Here is a 17,106-nt window from a genome sequence, read left to right as displayed (position 1 = left end):
TAGCTGCAGAAATGCTAGAGAAAATTCGAACAGATAACGCAGAGAACTATACGAGATCGAAACGTTGTAAAAACCTTCAATTTACACCGCCGCTTCGAAGGTTTTTACAACGATTGGATATGTAGCTCTCTGTTTTATCTATCTGAATTCTCTCAAGCATAGAGCTACAGCTCTGCAACTAGGAATACATGTATCTTTGACATACTTTCCCTCGCTCTAATCAGATACACTTTCTGGATTTATAAATGATCTCTGGAATATCAACTCTCGATCGTACACTTAGGAACACAAGAGAAAGCTAACAATGGTCATTTTTTTTCTGCAACAGCTGTAATATTCATGCCCGTACTAATTTAACACCCAAGAAAAGCATTTTATTAATTAAGGTCAGCAGGGTAGTTTTTTCCCTCCTCTAGGTAATTGAAAACTGTTCCAATTACCAAGGAAGCAGTATTATTGTCATTGACTTAAAATATTTTCTTTTAAAAATTTGAGAGCATTTTTAATGCTGAATGTTTTTGTTTGAAGTTCAAGAAATTGTGAGTAAGAAAGAACATGTATATATGTTTCGTTCAGAAACATCTCCCTCTCTCTCTCTCTCCACGAGCATTTTTCTTTCTCTAAATTTAATGTCTGAAATATTTTTTTTCTCCAAAATCTTAAACTTTCTGGAATGTGTGAAGAGTATCATGGTACAATTATACGTACTGTAGACTCCTAAATATACGCGTGGAATTAATAATCGCGTAATTTCGCGAGAAGCACTACACGCGAAATAAAGTTACTCACCTTTATTTTTTCATGGTAATGAAATCAATGTAAAATCTCTTGACCAACCGTGCATATGAAAATTATTATTCTTGCGATTTGACGTTGAAGAGCCCATTCGCGATAATAAGTACTCGCAAAAAGAAGGAATCTACAGCATTACTTTTAATATTACAGTTAACAATATTTATGTAGTTATTGATTACCAATTACATTCTTCTTTTTGAAGATTTATTTATTATTATTATTGACATACCAATCTTTCAAAACATAATTAAGGATTTTTTTGAAACGTTCAATACTTCTTTTGGGAAATTGTGATTTATGACAGAAAGGAAGTGATTTTTAAAAAAAAAAATATCAATAAAACTTAAACGAAATGGATAGGTTTAACGATACAGAGCATATATATTAAACTGCTTTGATGAGTGAATACTTTCAAAGAAATTTCAATTTCTTCGGAATCATTAAGCTGAGAATAATTGTGAATAATTCTCTTGCATGTAAGTCACTGGAGTTGCATTTGTAAGGCCCTCTCTGCTTACATATCTTGTGTCTTTTACAAAAGTCCCAAATTACTAGGTCACTAAAAATCCCGTGTTTTACTTTTCGGAACAAAGAAGGGTCTAAAATTTTTCGTATTAATACATTCTATATTCAATAAAAATGTTAAAATTAATGGTGATAATGATATCAATGTTATTGACTTTTAAAAATTTACATGCCGGTTTCAAGTTTCAACATTTTACATTGACACGGAATGCATTGCTTGACGACTTGTATCCTGTACACGAGCATTACGTTTTGGATCATTATGAGAATATAACTTTCGAATCTTGTGTGCTTTTCTGCTTGAAGAATATTCATTTATGTTCTGGATTGCTATTTAACGATAAACTTAAAATCTGTAATGTGATGGTGTGTCTGCTAAATACGAGATTTCTTGAAGAAAGAGATGGATGGAAGTTTTTTGGAAATTATAAAGGTATGGATAATTAAATTTATTTGTATCACCTGTGTTGTCATTGTAAGCAAGATTTCATAGCAAAACATATCATGAAGTATATCATCTTTAAAAATACACAATTTTTGTATGCAAAAATGGTATTCTTCAAGTTTATTTTTTAAAGAGAAAAATTGTACCTCCATTTTTTTAATTTAAAAGTAATATCGGAAGGCAAAAAAAAAAAAAAAACTTTGCCTTTTTTAAAATACTTATTACTCGTAAAGGATTTATTTCACTTTTAACTCATAAATATAAAAATAAACATTTTACAGAATTTTTCAAAGCATGTTCCCGAATACTAGAGTATGAAACAATCAATCGATAATTAACCCTACGAATTGAATGAAGTATATATAAATTTTGAATTTATGTCTCAGCAAATCACATTAAGAAGACATCAGTACCACTTTTGGTTTTCTTTTCAAAGAAGTGTTGCAGTATGCAAAAAACTTAATTTATATTTTCCGAGGATATTTTTAGTATTAAATGTAACTTGTTTATTTTTTATTTTAATCTTTGTGTTAAAGCTTGTGAGTCTGGATGGTATCCTTTTGCGGGCCACTGTTATTACCTGAATGAAACAAAAGTAACGTGGAAAGCTGCCAAGGTAAAATTTGGAATTATATATACTTAAAACGTTTTTTTGGAAAGATTCTTTTTTGACAGTCAAAATTTACAACTAATAAAGTATTTGTCGAATTAGCTGTTTAAAGGAGAAAAACCATTTAGGAATAAAATGATAAAAAAGGTCAGCAATATCAACTTTAAATCAGCTTATATAATTACCGTATAACGGGTTATTTTAGCGGAGTGCTAATTTTGGCATATTTTTGGGTTTTGATGGAAGTCCGCTAAAATTTTTAATCGCTAAAATAGTCTGTACTCTTCTAAGTGTTCATCTGCAAAGACCTGAAACCCTGTGTCCGCTAAAATAAATTACGCCAAAATTATTGGCATACCTTTGAGCAGGCAAAACGCCAAAGTTTACACCCGCCAAAAAACATGCTATACAACATATCAGACAAGAGATGCTTCTTCGTCAAACAGTTACATTGAAATAGAAACAGATCAAGAAATTACTTGAAACTGGGTAAAGAAAGAAATATGCAATTAGATTCTTTCCCTCTAGATTCTGTGGTCTATACATTATGATTCAGTTCTTGTCAGCAAATTTAATCTATTGATGATCCACATGCCAACTGATATATTCCATACAAATTGTAAGGCTATGTGTACAGCTTTTTTTCGTTTGTCCTGTCATAACAATGATCACGTTGTAAGACCAGTTGATAGCTGATGTTTTCTTCTCAGTGCCATTCAATCCCAGTTCTGATTTTTTTTTGGGGGGTTGGGATTGGGGGTTGGGGTGTGTGACACTGTTTGCTCTGCTCCCATTTTGTATTGTTTCAATGGAATTTTTTACCTTACATCTTGTGTTCGTTATAATGAAAAAAAATATATGCATGTTTTAGACCCAGTGTACAGTGCAGAACTCTTACTTAGTAGAGGTGAATTCAGCAAAGGAGTACAAATGGATATCAGAAATGTTTTTGTCCGAAAATGGTGAGATAAATATTAAACTTTCATGGTTATTTCTACGCCATTCATTAGATGTCAATATTAATCTACTAACTGTTCAAGTTTATCCAATCACATATAAGCCTCATATTATAATAAAATCTTTTTCAAAACTGCTTATAAGTTTGTTTCCATAATGAATGAAAACAAGAGGTTCATGGACAACATTGCTCGCCTGAGTGGCTTTGACCATGCTGATCTTTACCAGATTTCCCCCTTGTAATATTTATTTCGACCCCGTTCCTACCCTGCAGGGGATCATGATTTGAGCAATTTAGAATATACACTACCCCAGGATGCTTCCACATAAGTTTCAACTTTTCTTGCCCAGTAGTTCTTGAGAAGATTTTAAATGATATTTCCTTTAATTCTTTGGATTCCAGATTGTGACCTCGCCCTAGCTCCGACGGCCATGATTTGAACAATTTAGAATCTACACTACTCCAGGATGCTTCAACATAAGTTTCAGCTTTTCTGGCCCAGTGATTCTTAAGAAGATGATTTTTTAATCCCTTTTCCCCCTTAATTTTCTCCCCTTGTGATGGGATTTGGCCCTTCATTTTAATATTTTAATCTGCAATTAACACAAGGATGCTTTTTGCCAAGTTTGGTTAAAATTGGTCCAGTTGTTCTTGAGAAGTCGAAAATGTGAAAAGTTAACAGAGGGACGGACGATAGACAAAATGTGATCAGAAAACCTCATTTGAGCCTTCGGCTCAGGTGAGCTAATAATGTAATTTTTTCGGGTAATTTTTTCATTATATTCGTTTGCAGGAAATGGGAACAATACTCTTATAACCACTACGTGGATAGGAGCAAGAAGGAAAAACGATAATGTAACATGGGTCCAAAGCAATGAACCCGTCCTTCAGTCATGGGTAGCGAGCAGTCTTGATGGAAGAGGAAACTGTGTGTTCATGAAATATACAGGCCATTGGATTGATGTTAGTTGCGGCTCGGCCAAGCACCTGCACGCCTCTGTCTGTGAAAAAATGGTGTAAAAGTCGCAAAAATATCTTCGACTCTGAAGCAAGACATGCGAAGGTCTTTGTCATTTTTCACTTGTTTGATAAATAAAAATAACGCCTCATGTGAATTTTAATTTTGTATTTTATAATTCTAACATTCCTTCAATACTTGCTCTTTTTAATCAAATGCAAAAATATTCAGGCTTAAATGTCAACTGGAACTATGCAGATACGGAGATCCTTTAAACCATCAAAGATGGGAGCAGGTCCAGAGAGGAGCAAGTATTCCTTTTAGTCTAGTCACATCCATGAATAAATGCGTTCAACTACCTTCATATTAAAAAGATAAAGATAATAAAACAAAGATCTAAAAATAGAAATTGAAAAGACAATAAACTGCAAGCATTATAAATCAGTGACTGGGTGGAAATAACATACAAACCGGTTGAAAAATCAGAGGTTATATAAGATGTCAATGAGGAGTAAGCCAACCCTGTAAACAGGTCAGAACTGTCATGCATATGAGTCCTATGTATTCATGAGGTATAAGAAAATTATATACCCTAGTTAAATAAAGTTAATCAGTATGAAACAAGGCAGGAAATGAGACCAAATGGTGTCAACAACGCCATAACAATGTGTCCAAAGAATCTTTATGTGCTGTCTCATTTAAGTATCAGTAGCTTGTCTTGCTCATAAAATACCACAGAAACAGAAATATTCGCGGGGGGGGGGGGGGGTAAACAAAAAAATTATGACTATATATTGCATTTGGTTTATTTTCGGAATAACGGAATTTTATGTCCACGAAACCTTTTTAGATGACGATCGAATCAACGAAATTTTATGCCCAAGAAAATTTGTGTTTCTACCATCAATAGCATTCAGACGTCATTTTTGTATCGAAAATATTCGATGACATAAACACCACATGCAGATTGTGATCGCGGATTACTATTATATTGATACGCAAAAGCTGATGACGAAAAATTTTGAGTTCTTTTTATTTACATATAGTTTGTTAGTAGGTCTTATCGTTATGGGAAGTAGAATGTAATTAGGTCTTTCCACCTTTCTGTGGAAAGACCTATTGATATTCTTCTGTTTATTATTATTTTTATTATTTTTCCGCCGGACGAATTTTTGTTTCAAGATCTTTTGAAAACATTTATAGTTTATAAGAATGTACTTTGTAAGAGATATTTGCAAAAAACCCTGCGTATATGAACTATGAACTCTTTCGAAGTTATTGCCCCTTTCGCAAGAAATGCTTGTTATCGCTACTCCTTCGAAACCGTAAACCGTAGAAATATGAAACCTTCACTAAAGTCTTCGACTAATTGAGAGGACTCTGGAATCTATTCATTGCGAAAGTATTCGGTGACCCCTTCAATGAGTTATTGCCCCTGAAACTTTTTGAATTTTACAAATAATTAAACATTTTTAAAAAGAGAAGTGATAGAGACATGGGACCAACTGCATAAGATTCATTGACCTTTGATCATGAAATTAATGCAAAGGTCAAAGGTCAAGGTCATTTCAAATTTGAGAAATTAAGCTCTTTTTATATCTCTTTTGTCTTTTAACATAACAAACTGTCTAAGCATCATTAATATGTGCTCTTAAAACTGTTTTAAAGATTTAATTCATATTCCATAAGATTGACCCTGTAAAAAGTTATCGCCCTTTGTGCGAAAAACCTTGTTATCGCTACTCCTTCAAAGCCATAAACTGTAGAAATATGAAACCTTCACTAAAGTCTTCGACTAATTGAGAGGACTCTGGAATCTATTCATTGCGAAAGTATTCGGTGACCCCTTCAATGAGTTATTGCCCCTGAAACTTTTTTAATTTTAGAAATAATTAAACATTTTCAAAACGAGAAGTGATAGAAACATGGGACCAACTGCATAAGATTCATTGACCTTTGATCATGAAATTAATGCAAAGGTCAAAGATCAAGGTCATTCCAAATTTGAGAAATTAAGCCCTTTTATATCTCTTTTGTCTTTAAACATTTACTTACTGTCTTTGCATCAATAATATGTACTCTTAAAACTATTTTAAAAATTTCATTTTTGTTCCTTAAGATTAACCCTCTTAAAAGTTATTGCCCCTTGTGCGAAAAACCTTGTAATCGCTACTCCTCAGAAACTGTAGACTGTAGAGACACTAAACCTTCACTAATGTCTTTAAGATCTTGAGGCATAACTTCACTGTATAAGTGCGAAAGGATCTGATGACCCCTTATACGAGTTATTGCCCTTTAACGTCTTTGTACTTACTATTAAACCTTATAACTTAAAAACTATAAGTCGTAGAAGCACGGGGTTAACTGCATTGTGACCCTTGACCTTTGACCTTGAATATTTTCTCAAGGTAAAAGATCAAGGTCATTCAATTTTTTAATTTTTTTTTATTTTTTCTATGATTTAAGACAATTTTGGTTTCTTTTTCATGGAATTTGATTTTAAGAAGACAGATATAAAACAAATTTGAAATTCAAGAAGGTGGAAAGACCTCTTATTGTTCTGTGAACAATAAGTCTCCTAGTTATTAATTCATATTCATGGACTTTTCAAAAACATGTCCTCCTCAGAATCTATATGTTCTTCCATTTGCAAAATCATATTCATAAGAGTTTGCGACTATTACGTTTATTGAAACTTTGGAAGCTTTGTAAAAAAAAACACTAAAGGTACTGTGAGCAATGAGCTCACTAAATGATACTCCCGCCTCCCATATGTATAAAATGGCAGTGTCCATGTTTTGCTATGGGAAACCCAAAATATGTGTCGGATCAAAAAGTAAAATAGGAGGTGCACAATGGCAATATGTAACTTAGATTCTATGAAAGTTTCATTAATTTTCATTCAGTGGTATGAGAGGAGTTGCGGATAAGAGATGCGTACCCTAAAGCGTAACAGACGGACTGACGGACGTACAGCTAAACAGACGGACGGGCGGACGGACTTACCGATTACTATATACCCTCCCGCTTTTCAAGCGGGGGTATAATAAAAGTGCAATAATACGTGCAATGTACCTTGATTTTTCCCCAGAATTGACTGACAAGAAAGCTTTCTTAAATAATACAAATGACATCTATTTATTAACAATTTGATTATGTTTACTCCCTGAAGTATGGAAGGAATTTCTCAAGAATATATCTATTTACTTAATATACATCGTTTTATTTAGAATTTTTAAAATAAATCTTCAAATCATTGTGGTCTGTGGAATATTTGAAAGACTAGTGTATTGATAACCTGCAAAATACAAATACCTCTGATGTTTGAAGAATTTATCTATTTAATTACATCATTTTATGTAGAAGTTTTAAAATGCATCTCCATACGTTATAGTCTATGGAAAATTTGAAATACTTTATGTGTATTTGATAGTCTGTACAATACGAATACCTCTGATCTTTGACAAGATATTGATTGGCAATGACTCTTCTTTTCTTAAATACATTAATCATAATTTATTATTTTTCTAACAAAATAGAATTTTGAAAGCTATTAAAACGTTCAATACTTTTCCTTATTAAATTTTTCATGTAAATTAGTGATTTATTACAGAAGAGAAGCATTTCTTAATTAATATTGACAGAACTCTGGATATTGTTTAGAAGATGAATTCTATCAAACGATACAGAATTGACTCGAATGAATTAACCTTTTAATATTAATTACAAAATACTAGTACTAGAAGAAAGCTTTGTCCTCCATTTGAAGAAAATTGAATCTCTATCAAATATGGAAAGGATAACTTGTGGAAAATATTCCTGGAACTTGTCAAGTGGTCCTTAAAGTTTCTTTGTGCTGCAGGATTTAATGAAAGCAGACTAAAATTAGGAGGAATAGCCATTTGAAAGAATTGTTACAAAAAAATCTAGTTTAAGATACCATTCATGAAAGTAAAAAATACACGTAGAAAGTGATATATCTCGATATCAGTGCAATGTACTTGCATACAAAGTGTAATTAAAATCAGACCAAAACTGTTGGAGGTGTGGTGGTTAAAAGGAACTCCAAGGACATTTTATTTTAGTAGCTTTAGAAACATATGGAGAAAATGAACAGTATACAACATAAAAAATTCATAAAACAATATAATATAGGAGCACAGCAAACATGGGCATCCAAAACATCAGAGGTGTGAGCAGGTGCCATGGAGGAGTGAGCATCCCCTGCTGACCGGTCACACCTTGTCATGATTGGGAAATAACGACAAAAACCGTTGTCAATTCAGTATAAATAATGGACTAACAATTAGTATGAAAATACTCAGTCAGCATTTGACTCAAGTATGATAAACTGTATTTACTGACAAGGTCATTGTATCGACCATAGAACTTATACGAAATTATGACTTTAAACTAAACTGCTGATATTCTAGTTTCATCAACTTATTTGTCAATAATTTACCTCATTTTAGAAATTGTATTGTATGGAGAAGCCACCACTTTCTAGTAGGGATGTCAAAATTGTCAATAATTGATATTCGAATATTCGATAGGAGTATTCGAATATATTCGAATATTCGATGAAATAAATGCATTTTGCATTATAAAATACATATTTTCACTCTCCTGTCAACCAGTATGCATTTTATGTCATTTTTAGGGGAAAAAAAGTTCACGTAGAGATTTGTAAATGCAAAGTAATTATATTTTCAAAATTTTACAGAATATATGCAGAATATACATGTACATCCAAAATGTAATCAAAATTTGTTTTTGAAAATTCAAAAGATTCTTTAGTATGTGCAGATTAATTAATCGTCTTACCAAAGTCTACACTAATTACTCCTACAAATTTATACCATGCTAAACAATTATCTACTGAAGAAAAATTATTATCAATTAATTTTAGATATTTATTTTCCTGATAATTATTTTTAATGATATTTACATAAACAAGGGATCCATGTGTTTTCTGTAAAACTGTTTCCTTACAACAATACAAACTTATTGTATTTATTTGGCACTTGTATACCATTAATCAAATGATCAAAGAATAATATTTTTACTAGTTACACTTTTAAAGTAATCCAACAGGACTTTCTTTTAATATTTCTTTTAAAAATCAAACAGTATTCTTAGTGAGCGGTATGAACTTATAAAACGTACAAAATTTTCTCTCTAATAAACGCCCGTATATCTAAAAACCGAATATTCGAATCATATATTTATATTCGAATATCAACTCATCGAATGAATATTCGTTGACATCCCTACTTTCTAGTGAAGGGCTGCTCTAAACCTGTTCTTAGGACTCAGTCCCATTACACTGTGAATATACATAAGGATAAGTTCCTTACTCTGCAACTCCAGAGCAAACACTTTTACCAATGCACTTCTAGTCAACACAAATTACTTGAAATGGTCAAATACGAGAAATTCTATATTACACTATTTACATACATTGTTTAAAGTCTTAACCTTTGAAGATTTATATACAAAAAAGACTACAGTGGAACCTCATATATCTGGACGCATTGTAATTAGCTAGCATTGCAATGTAACAACAGAAGGCCACTCTGCTCTCATAATACATTTATGTTCATTTTCCTATTCATGCAGTCTTTGTTATTAATTTCTTCTTAGTAACAGGTCTGAGATACCTCTTTAATGCTCTTAAGGAAGCTCGTTAAAGAGTTCAAGCTTAGGATTCAGATTATGTTTTTGTGGTGTGAAGTAAAATAAATCTATGAGTATCATAACAATCCAGATTTGGTTTATAATTATGATTCAAAAATGCACATAAACATCTCAGGGTCACCCAATTATGAAGAAAATTCAATTCGTAGAAAACAATTAGTTTTGTTGTTTTGATTTTAATTTAGGTTTAGTTGATGTCCTGGTAGAAGTAACTCATGATCTGACCAATGTTTTACTGGGGGGAATTCCGACACAAAGCTTTTTTAGTGAATTAGAGGATATATCCCATTTGCTTTTAACTAGACTTTTGAAATTTGAATTACATTTTACAAGCACATCATTGCTGGCCTTTTTCAAATCCAGAACAAAATAATTCATAATAAAATACCATCCATAAAATAATTATGGCTTCATTAGTGAGGCTTCTGTGTTCCGGCAGATCCAGATTGAATAAGAAAATAGAATTGCTACATAGCAAAATATCCCTTTCTGAATCATATAGCACTATTTCAAACTTTTCTGGAGATATCACAATGTTTGGTACCATATACTTTAAACAGTTTGGATGTTTTTGATTTTCAATCAAGGAAAACACTATTTTCTGAACAAACGCCTCTGCCAGTATGTCATCTGGTGATTTTTGTTTGCGATCTGTTCTTGTTGGTCTGTCGAAATCATTATCAAGTCTATCTGAAACACAGAAAAGGATAAATATGTCAAACCGGTTTTATTTCACTGAAAGAAAATTCATTTTTTTCCAATTTTCAATTAACTATTTTTTACTTCTCTACTTGAAAATGATTTACAGTATACCACCAAATTTTACTGGTTAAATTGATATGAATAAATAATGTATTTACAAAAAAAATTGTATTCAAGAAAAATAAGCTTATTTTGGCAAAAGTTATCTACTAGTCTGGCAAAGTTTTATATGAACAAAACCTATATATGATGGTGTGCATCCCAACATGCATCAGCATCAATCCAATTTTATTCAAAATGGAGATTAAACCGGTTTAAAAAAAAACAGGGGGGGGGGTGTCCTGTCCACAAGTAGCTGTGTCTCTAACCAGATACACTTTAAGGATGTATATATGATCCTTTAAATATGTACATATATATGTAGGAACAGTGGGCACAAGAAGGCTTAACGTGCGGCCATCCTTTAAAAAAAATTTTGGTTAGCCTTCTCCAGACCAACTGTCAAAAACTTGTCCGAATCAAAACTTTTTTTTAAACCTTCTTTGATGTACTCTGGAAAATATAATTTAAAAAAAAACTAGCATGAAATAAACTCTCTAGAATGGTTGAAGATTTCCATGTTACATTTGTATTACTCTCAGTATTACAGTGCTACCATAACTTGACAAAATATATGTAGTTATTGATTGACAGTTAAATTTTTCTTTTGCAAAATATATTTATAAGTGACATAAAAATCTTTAAAATTTTTTAATAAAGACTTTAAAGGTTCAATACTTCTTTTGATACATTTTGCATGGTAGGTTGCGATTTATTACAGATAGCAAGTGATTTTTTTTAAATATCAATAAAACTTAAACGAGGTGGATAAGTTTAACGATACAGAACATAAATATAAAATTGCTTTGATGAGTAAACACTTTCAAAGAAGTTCAAATTTCTTCAGAATTATATAGCAGATAATTATTGTGAATCATTTTCTTGCATGTAACTCACTGCAGTTGTATTTGGAAGACCCTCTTTGCTTATATGCCGTGTTGTTTCAAAAGAGTACCAAATTACCACGTAACTTTAAAGAAATCGTGTTTTTTACATTTGTTTTTTAAAAAAAGAAGAGTTTAAAATTTCTCTTATTCATATATCCTATCTTCAATTAAAATGTTCAAATTAATGGTGATAATAATATGGGTGTTACTTACTCTGAAAAATTTACATGCTGGTTTCAAGTTTCAACATTTTACATTGGCACGGAATGCATTGTTAGACAACTTGTATCCAATACATGGTCATTACGTGTTGGATCATTTTGAGAATATAACTTTCGAATCTTGTGTATTATTCTGTTTGAAGAATATCCCTCTTTGTTCTGGATTGCTATATCACGATAAACTAAAAATCTGTAATGTGATGGAGTGTCTGCTAAATACAAGATTTCTTGAAGAAGGAGATGGATGGAAGTTTTTTGGAAATTACAAAGGTATGAAAAATAAAATTTATTTTAATGACTTATGTTGTCACCTTAATGCAAGGTTTCTTAGCAAAACATATCATGTATTAATTTTTTTTTAAAAAAGTACACTCTTGTATGTAAAAATGAAATTCAAGTTTTTTCTTTAAGGAAAAAAATGTATACCTACATTAAAAAAAAATAAATGGTCTAAATATTGAAAGACAAACAAAATGATATTAGAAACAAAATTGAAACAATGCCTATTTTTTAAAGTTATGTCTTATTACTTATAGAAAATAGAGAAGTTACAATTAATATATATAAAAGATATAAACTTTGTAAAGAATTTTCAAAGCATGCATGTTAATACTAGCATTTGATACAATCGTTGATAATTAACCATAAAAAAATTATGAATAAACTTTGGACTTGGAGTGAAGTACATATAAACATAAAACTTTATGCCTCTGAGCAAAGCACCTTTTCCTTCAAGATTAAAAAAAGAGATTAAGAAGACACCAGTCCAATTTTCTGTTTTCATTTTATTGAAGTGTTGCGTCGCCCGCGTGGCGCAGAATAATAGAGCTTATGCTCTAGAGTCGCGAAGGAAGGAGTGAATCCTTACGTCGCGGGTTCGAATCCCACTGAGGGACGTTGACACCGGTCCTTCGGATGAGACCGTATAAACCAAGGTCCCGTGTCGCAGTAGGTGCTGGCACGAAAAAGATCCCTCCCTGCTCAATGGCCTGAGAGCCGAGTATAGGACAAATTTTGCAGCTCTCCACCGACGAGTTGTGGCGACTCAATATGAGTGAAAAATTCTCGAAAGGGACGTTAATCAATATACAATCAATCAATCAATCATTGAAGTGTTACAGTACGTAAAATAAGTAAAATTTACACTTCCAAAGGATTAGTGCCTCAATATAATTTGTAACTCAATATTAAAAAAGGACTTTTATGTTAAAGCATGCGAGTCTGGATGGTATCCGTTTGCAGGTCATTGTTATCACCTGAATGAAACAAGAGTAACATGGAAAGCTGCAAAGGTAAAATTTGAATTCTTAAATAAGAAAAAAAAAGTTTAATTTTGAAAGTCAAAATTTCGATACATGTATAAGAAAGTATTTGCCGAATTATTTGTTTAAAGTACTTGTCTAGTTATTGTTCATAATGAGAAAATATTTTGTAGTATTTACATTTTCAATGTCTTTGTCTGAGACTAAACTACAAATAGTTAAAATACTTTATTTCTACATAAATCTACTGGTTGAAAACACGTGAGGGGCGGGACAAATAAAGATAGAAACGGGGCTTTAAGCACTTGAATATACGGAATCAAGAGCATGTAAATACCTTCGGCGTTTATGCAAATTACCACGCAAGCCAATTGATTGATCACATCATGAAACGAAAAAATTATACCATTATTCCTTCATTAAAACCAATTAAGCAGAATCAACTGCAATGCAGAGTATATAGCAGTGCAAGAGATACTTCACCGTGAAACAGAAAAATTTGAATACTTCCTGGAGCAGAGTAAAGAAAGAAATATGCATGCAATAAGATTTTATGCCTACCAGATTCTATGGTATTCTTGTAACAAACTCTTGTACATTAATTCTATTGTTGATCCGCTTGTCAACTGATGTGTTCCATACAAATTATAAGCTCATTATATCATGACGATGATCACGTGGTGTGACCGATTAATAGGGGATGCTTTCCTCTCAGTGGCATTTGATACCAGTTCTGATTTCTTTTTTTGAAGGTTTATGTTTGCTTTGATCTCATTTTATATTAATTTTGATACTTTTTAAAGCTCATTTCTTGAATTCGTTATAATCATTATGGAAAACATGCATCTTTTAGACCCAGTGTACAAAGCAAAACTCTTACTTAGTAGAGATGACATCAGCCAAGGAGAGCAAATGGATATCAGAAATGTTTTTGTCAAAAAATGGTAAGATAAATATTAAGTTTTCAGAGAACGTTATTTTTACACAATTCACCAACCTGTCATAAAACCCCATTACTTGGTAAATAGAAGCCTCATATAATAATTAAACTTTCTATTTAAAAAAATATTAAAGGTTAAAGGTTTTAAAGGTTTTATTCCATAATGGATGAAAATAAAACTTTATCATGTATGCAACATTTACTGTAAATTTTTCTATTTTTTTTTCGTTGTATTGATTTGCAGGAAATGAGAACAATCATCTTGTAGACTCTACATGGATAGGAGCGAAATGGGAAAACGAAATACTTACATGGGACCACAGCACCGAACCGGTCATTCTTCAGTCAATGTCATGGGTAGTGAACAAACTTAATGAAATTGGTGTTTGTGTGTTGATGACATATAGAGGGAAATGGTTTGATTTTAGCTGCAACTGGCACGAGCGCCTGTACGCCTTTGTCTGTGAAAAAATGTTGTAAAAGCCACGAAAAATATCTTTAGACTAGATATATAGAAAGGCTTGCAAAAGTCTATGTCATTTTTTTAAGTTAAAAAATACACCTTAACCCCTCATGTTAATTTTAAAACTCGCACATTTCTTTAATACTTACTATTTTTTTAAAATATTAAATTCGAAATGTCCAAGCTCAAATGTACAGTAGGACTAGAACTACACAAATATTGTATTTTATAACATTTGTGTAATACTTACTATTTTTTATATAAAGTACGAAAATATTCAAGTTTATATGTCCAGTGGAACTACACAAATACGAAGTACAGCAAACCCAGATCCCTAAAACCATCAAAAATAGGAGGAGGCGCCATACAGGAGCAAGCATTCCTTTTCGTCCAGTCACATCGACAAATATATGCTTTAAACTACTTTCATATATAAAAATATGAAGATAATTAACAAGGAGGACCCCATTGGAAATAAGCACATTATTGCTTTCATGGGTCATCCTCGGGTAAATGGCTATTCTTAGTACAAAAGTTATATAGTTACCCGCCATTCTCTTTTAGATATACTGAATTAAATGTTTTTTCTTAAGTACTTGTTTTTTATTAAATAATGCCAGTGTTTTATTACAATTGTATTTTTTACGAAACATTATGATTTCTTTGGATTCCATCTGCTAATTATGTTCTAATGTTTCTATCTTATGTTTCATATATGACTTGTGCCATTTCCTGAATAAACAAACAAACAAACAAACAAACAAACAAACAAAGATCTAAAAAGAGAAAAATATAATAAATAAACTAAAAGCATTATAAATCAGTGACCATCTGTACTTAACATAAAATCCTGTATGAATTTCAGAGGGTAGATGACTGAGGAGTAAACTTCCCCTGTAAACAGGTCAGAACCCCCGCGAGTAAACCTACCCTCTAAGCAGGTCTGAACCCCCGCGAGTAAACCTCCCCTGTAATCAGGTCAGAACTCCCGCGAGTAAACCTACCCTGTAAACACGTCAGAACCACCGCGAGTAAACTTCTCCTGTAAACAGGTCAGAACCCCTGCAAGTAAACTTCTCCTGTAAACAGGTCAGAACCCCTGCAAGTAAACTTCTCCTGTAAACAGGTCAGAACCACCGCGAGTAAACCCTCCCGTGAGTCCTATGTATTACATGTAACCAGGTAAAAAGGAATAATATTCTTTTGTCAAATTAAGTATAACAATTAATATGAAACAAGGCAGGAAAATACGACAAACGATGGGTTACATTTGTCAACAAGACCATAATAATGACCAAAGAATTTTAATGTGCTGTTTCAGTAGTCAGTATCTTGCCACAGAGATAGCATTCAGACGGTGACATAAAGACTATATGCGGCTTGTGATAGCAGAATATTTCTATATAGATACACACAAAAGCTGATGACGAAAAAAACTTTAGTTCCGTCTTTTAACATACACTTGTAGTTTGTTAATAGGCTTTATTGGCTATGCCAGTATGGGGAGTAAAACATCCAGACATGGAACTTTTTATTAATTTACATTGAAGGAATTTTCAAATCAAAAAAAAAAAAAATTCTCCTCAGAATCTTTTTGTTATTTTTTTTTAATTGCAATATTTTAATCATAAATTATGTAAGAGTTTGCGACAAGCACATGTACATGGATTTTTCCCCCTAAATATTGACTGACAAGAAAGCTTACATAAATAATGCAGATGACATCTTGTTATTGAAAATTTGATGTCTGTTACCTGAAGAATGGAAGGAAAATTTCGTTCAGGAATTTATCTAATACTGTAGATTCCTTATTTTTCGCGAGTACTTATTATCGCGAATGGGCTCTTCAACGTCAAATCGCGAGAATAATAATTCGCGAATGGACGGTTGGTCAAGAGATTTTACATAGATTTCAGCACCATAAAAATAAAGGCGAGTAATTTTATTTCGCGTGTGGTGCTTCTCGCGAATTTACGCGATAATTAATTTTACGCGTATATTTAGGAATCTACAGTAGTATTTACTTACATCATTTTATGTAGAAGTTAAAATGCATCTCCATACGTTATAGTCTATGGAAAATTGAAATACTTTATGTGTATTTGATAGTCTGTACAATACAAATACATGTACCTCTAATCTTTGACAAGATATTGATTGGCAAGACTCTTCTTGTCCTAAATACATTAATCATCTAAATTTAATTATCTTTCTGACAAAATATAGTTTTGAAATCTATTAAAACGTTCAATACTCTTTGTTATTGAATATTTTCATGTACATTAGTGATTAATTACAGCGGAGAAGCAAATTATTTTTGGTTAATATTGACAGAACTCTGAAATATTTTTAGAAGTTGGATCCTCTCAAACGATACAGACCAAACTTTAATGAATTTACCTTTAGATATTAATTACAAAATCCTAGAAGAAAGCTTGACCCTCCATTTGTCTGTCGAATATGAAAAGGATAACTGGCAAATTTTGCTGAAATTTGCCAAGTTGTCCTTAAAGTTTCTTTTCGCTGCAGGATTAAATTGAATTA

At 32.0% G+C, this 17,106-nt stretch overlaps 1 protein-coding gene and 1 long non-coding RNA gene across 2 annotated transcripts; both read left to right on the top strand.

Annotated features, from left to right (window-relative positions):
• The first annotated feature begins 1,644 nt into the window (after positions 1-1,644).
• On the top strand, positions 1,645-4,354 carry LOC134276481 (C-type lectin domain family 4 member G-like). The gene is made up of 4 exons (XM_062758733.1): positions 1,645-1,753; positions 2,302-2,381; positions 3,247-3,337; positions 4,127-4,354. The coding sequence occupies exons 1-4, from the start codon at positions 1,684-1,686 to the stop codon at positions 4,351-4,353; spliced, it is 468 nt and encodes a 155-aa protein (XP_062614717.1). The 5' UTR covers positions 1,645-1,683; the 3' UTR covers position 4,354.
• Positions 4,355-12,612: 8,258 nt separating this feature from the next.
• Positions 12,613-14,578, top strand: LOC134276480 (uncharacterized). Its single transcript, XR_009994055.1, has 3 exons — positions 12,613-13,189; positions 14,013-14,103; positions 14,344-14,578. It is a non-coding gene; the product is annotated as an uncharacterized LOC134276480 (long non-coding RNA).
• Positions 14,579-17,106: the final 2,528 nt, after the last annotated feature.

The sequence above is a fragment of the Saccostrea cucullata genome, unplaced genomic scaffold (genome assembly GCF_032062105.1).
Source record: "Saccostrea cucullata isolate Sc308-1 unplaced genomic scaffold, CSIRO_AGI_Scuc_v1 ctg13582, whole genome shotgun sequence".
Taxonomy (NCBI): Eukaryota; Metazoa; Mollusca; class Bivalvia; order Ostreida; family Ostreidae; genus Saccostrea; species Saccostrea cuccullata.
Note: the sequence above shows the minus strand (reverse complement) of the source record. Positions and strands in the feature narration are given on the sequence as shown.

Bases quoted from the DNA above. Each gene is read 5' to 3' on its own strand.
- LOC134276481 (XM_062758733.1), top strand. From the start codon at position 1,684: ATGGTGTGTCTGCTAAATACGAGATTTCTTGAAGAAAGAGATGGATGG. The intron at 1,754-2,301 runs GTATGGATAATT...TTTGTGTTAAAG, and splicing joins GTTTTTTGGAAATTATAAAG to CTTGTGAGTCTGGATGGTAT. The intron at 2,382-3,246 runs GTAAAATTTGGA...TGCATGTTTTAG, and splicing joins TAACGTGGAAAGCTGCCAAG to ACCCAGTGTACAGTGCAGAA.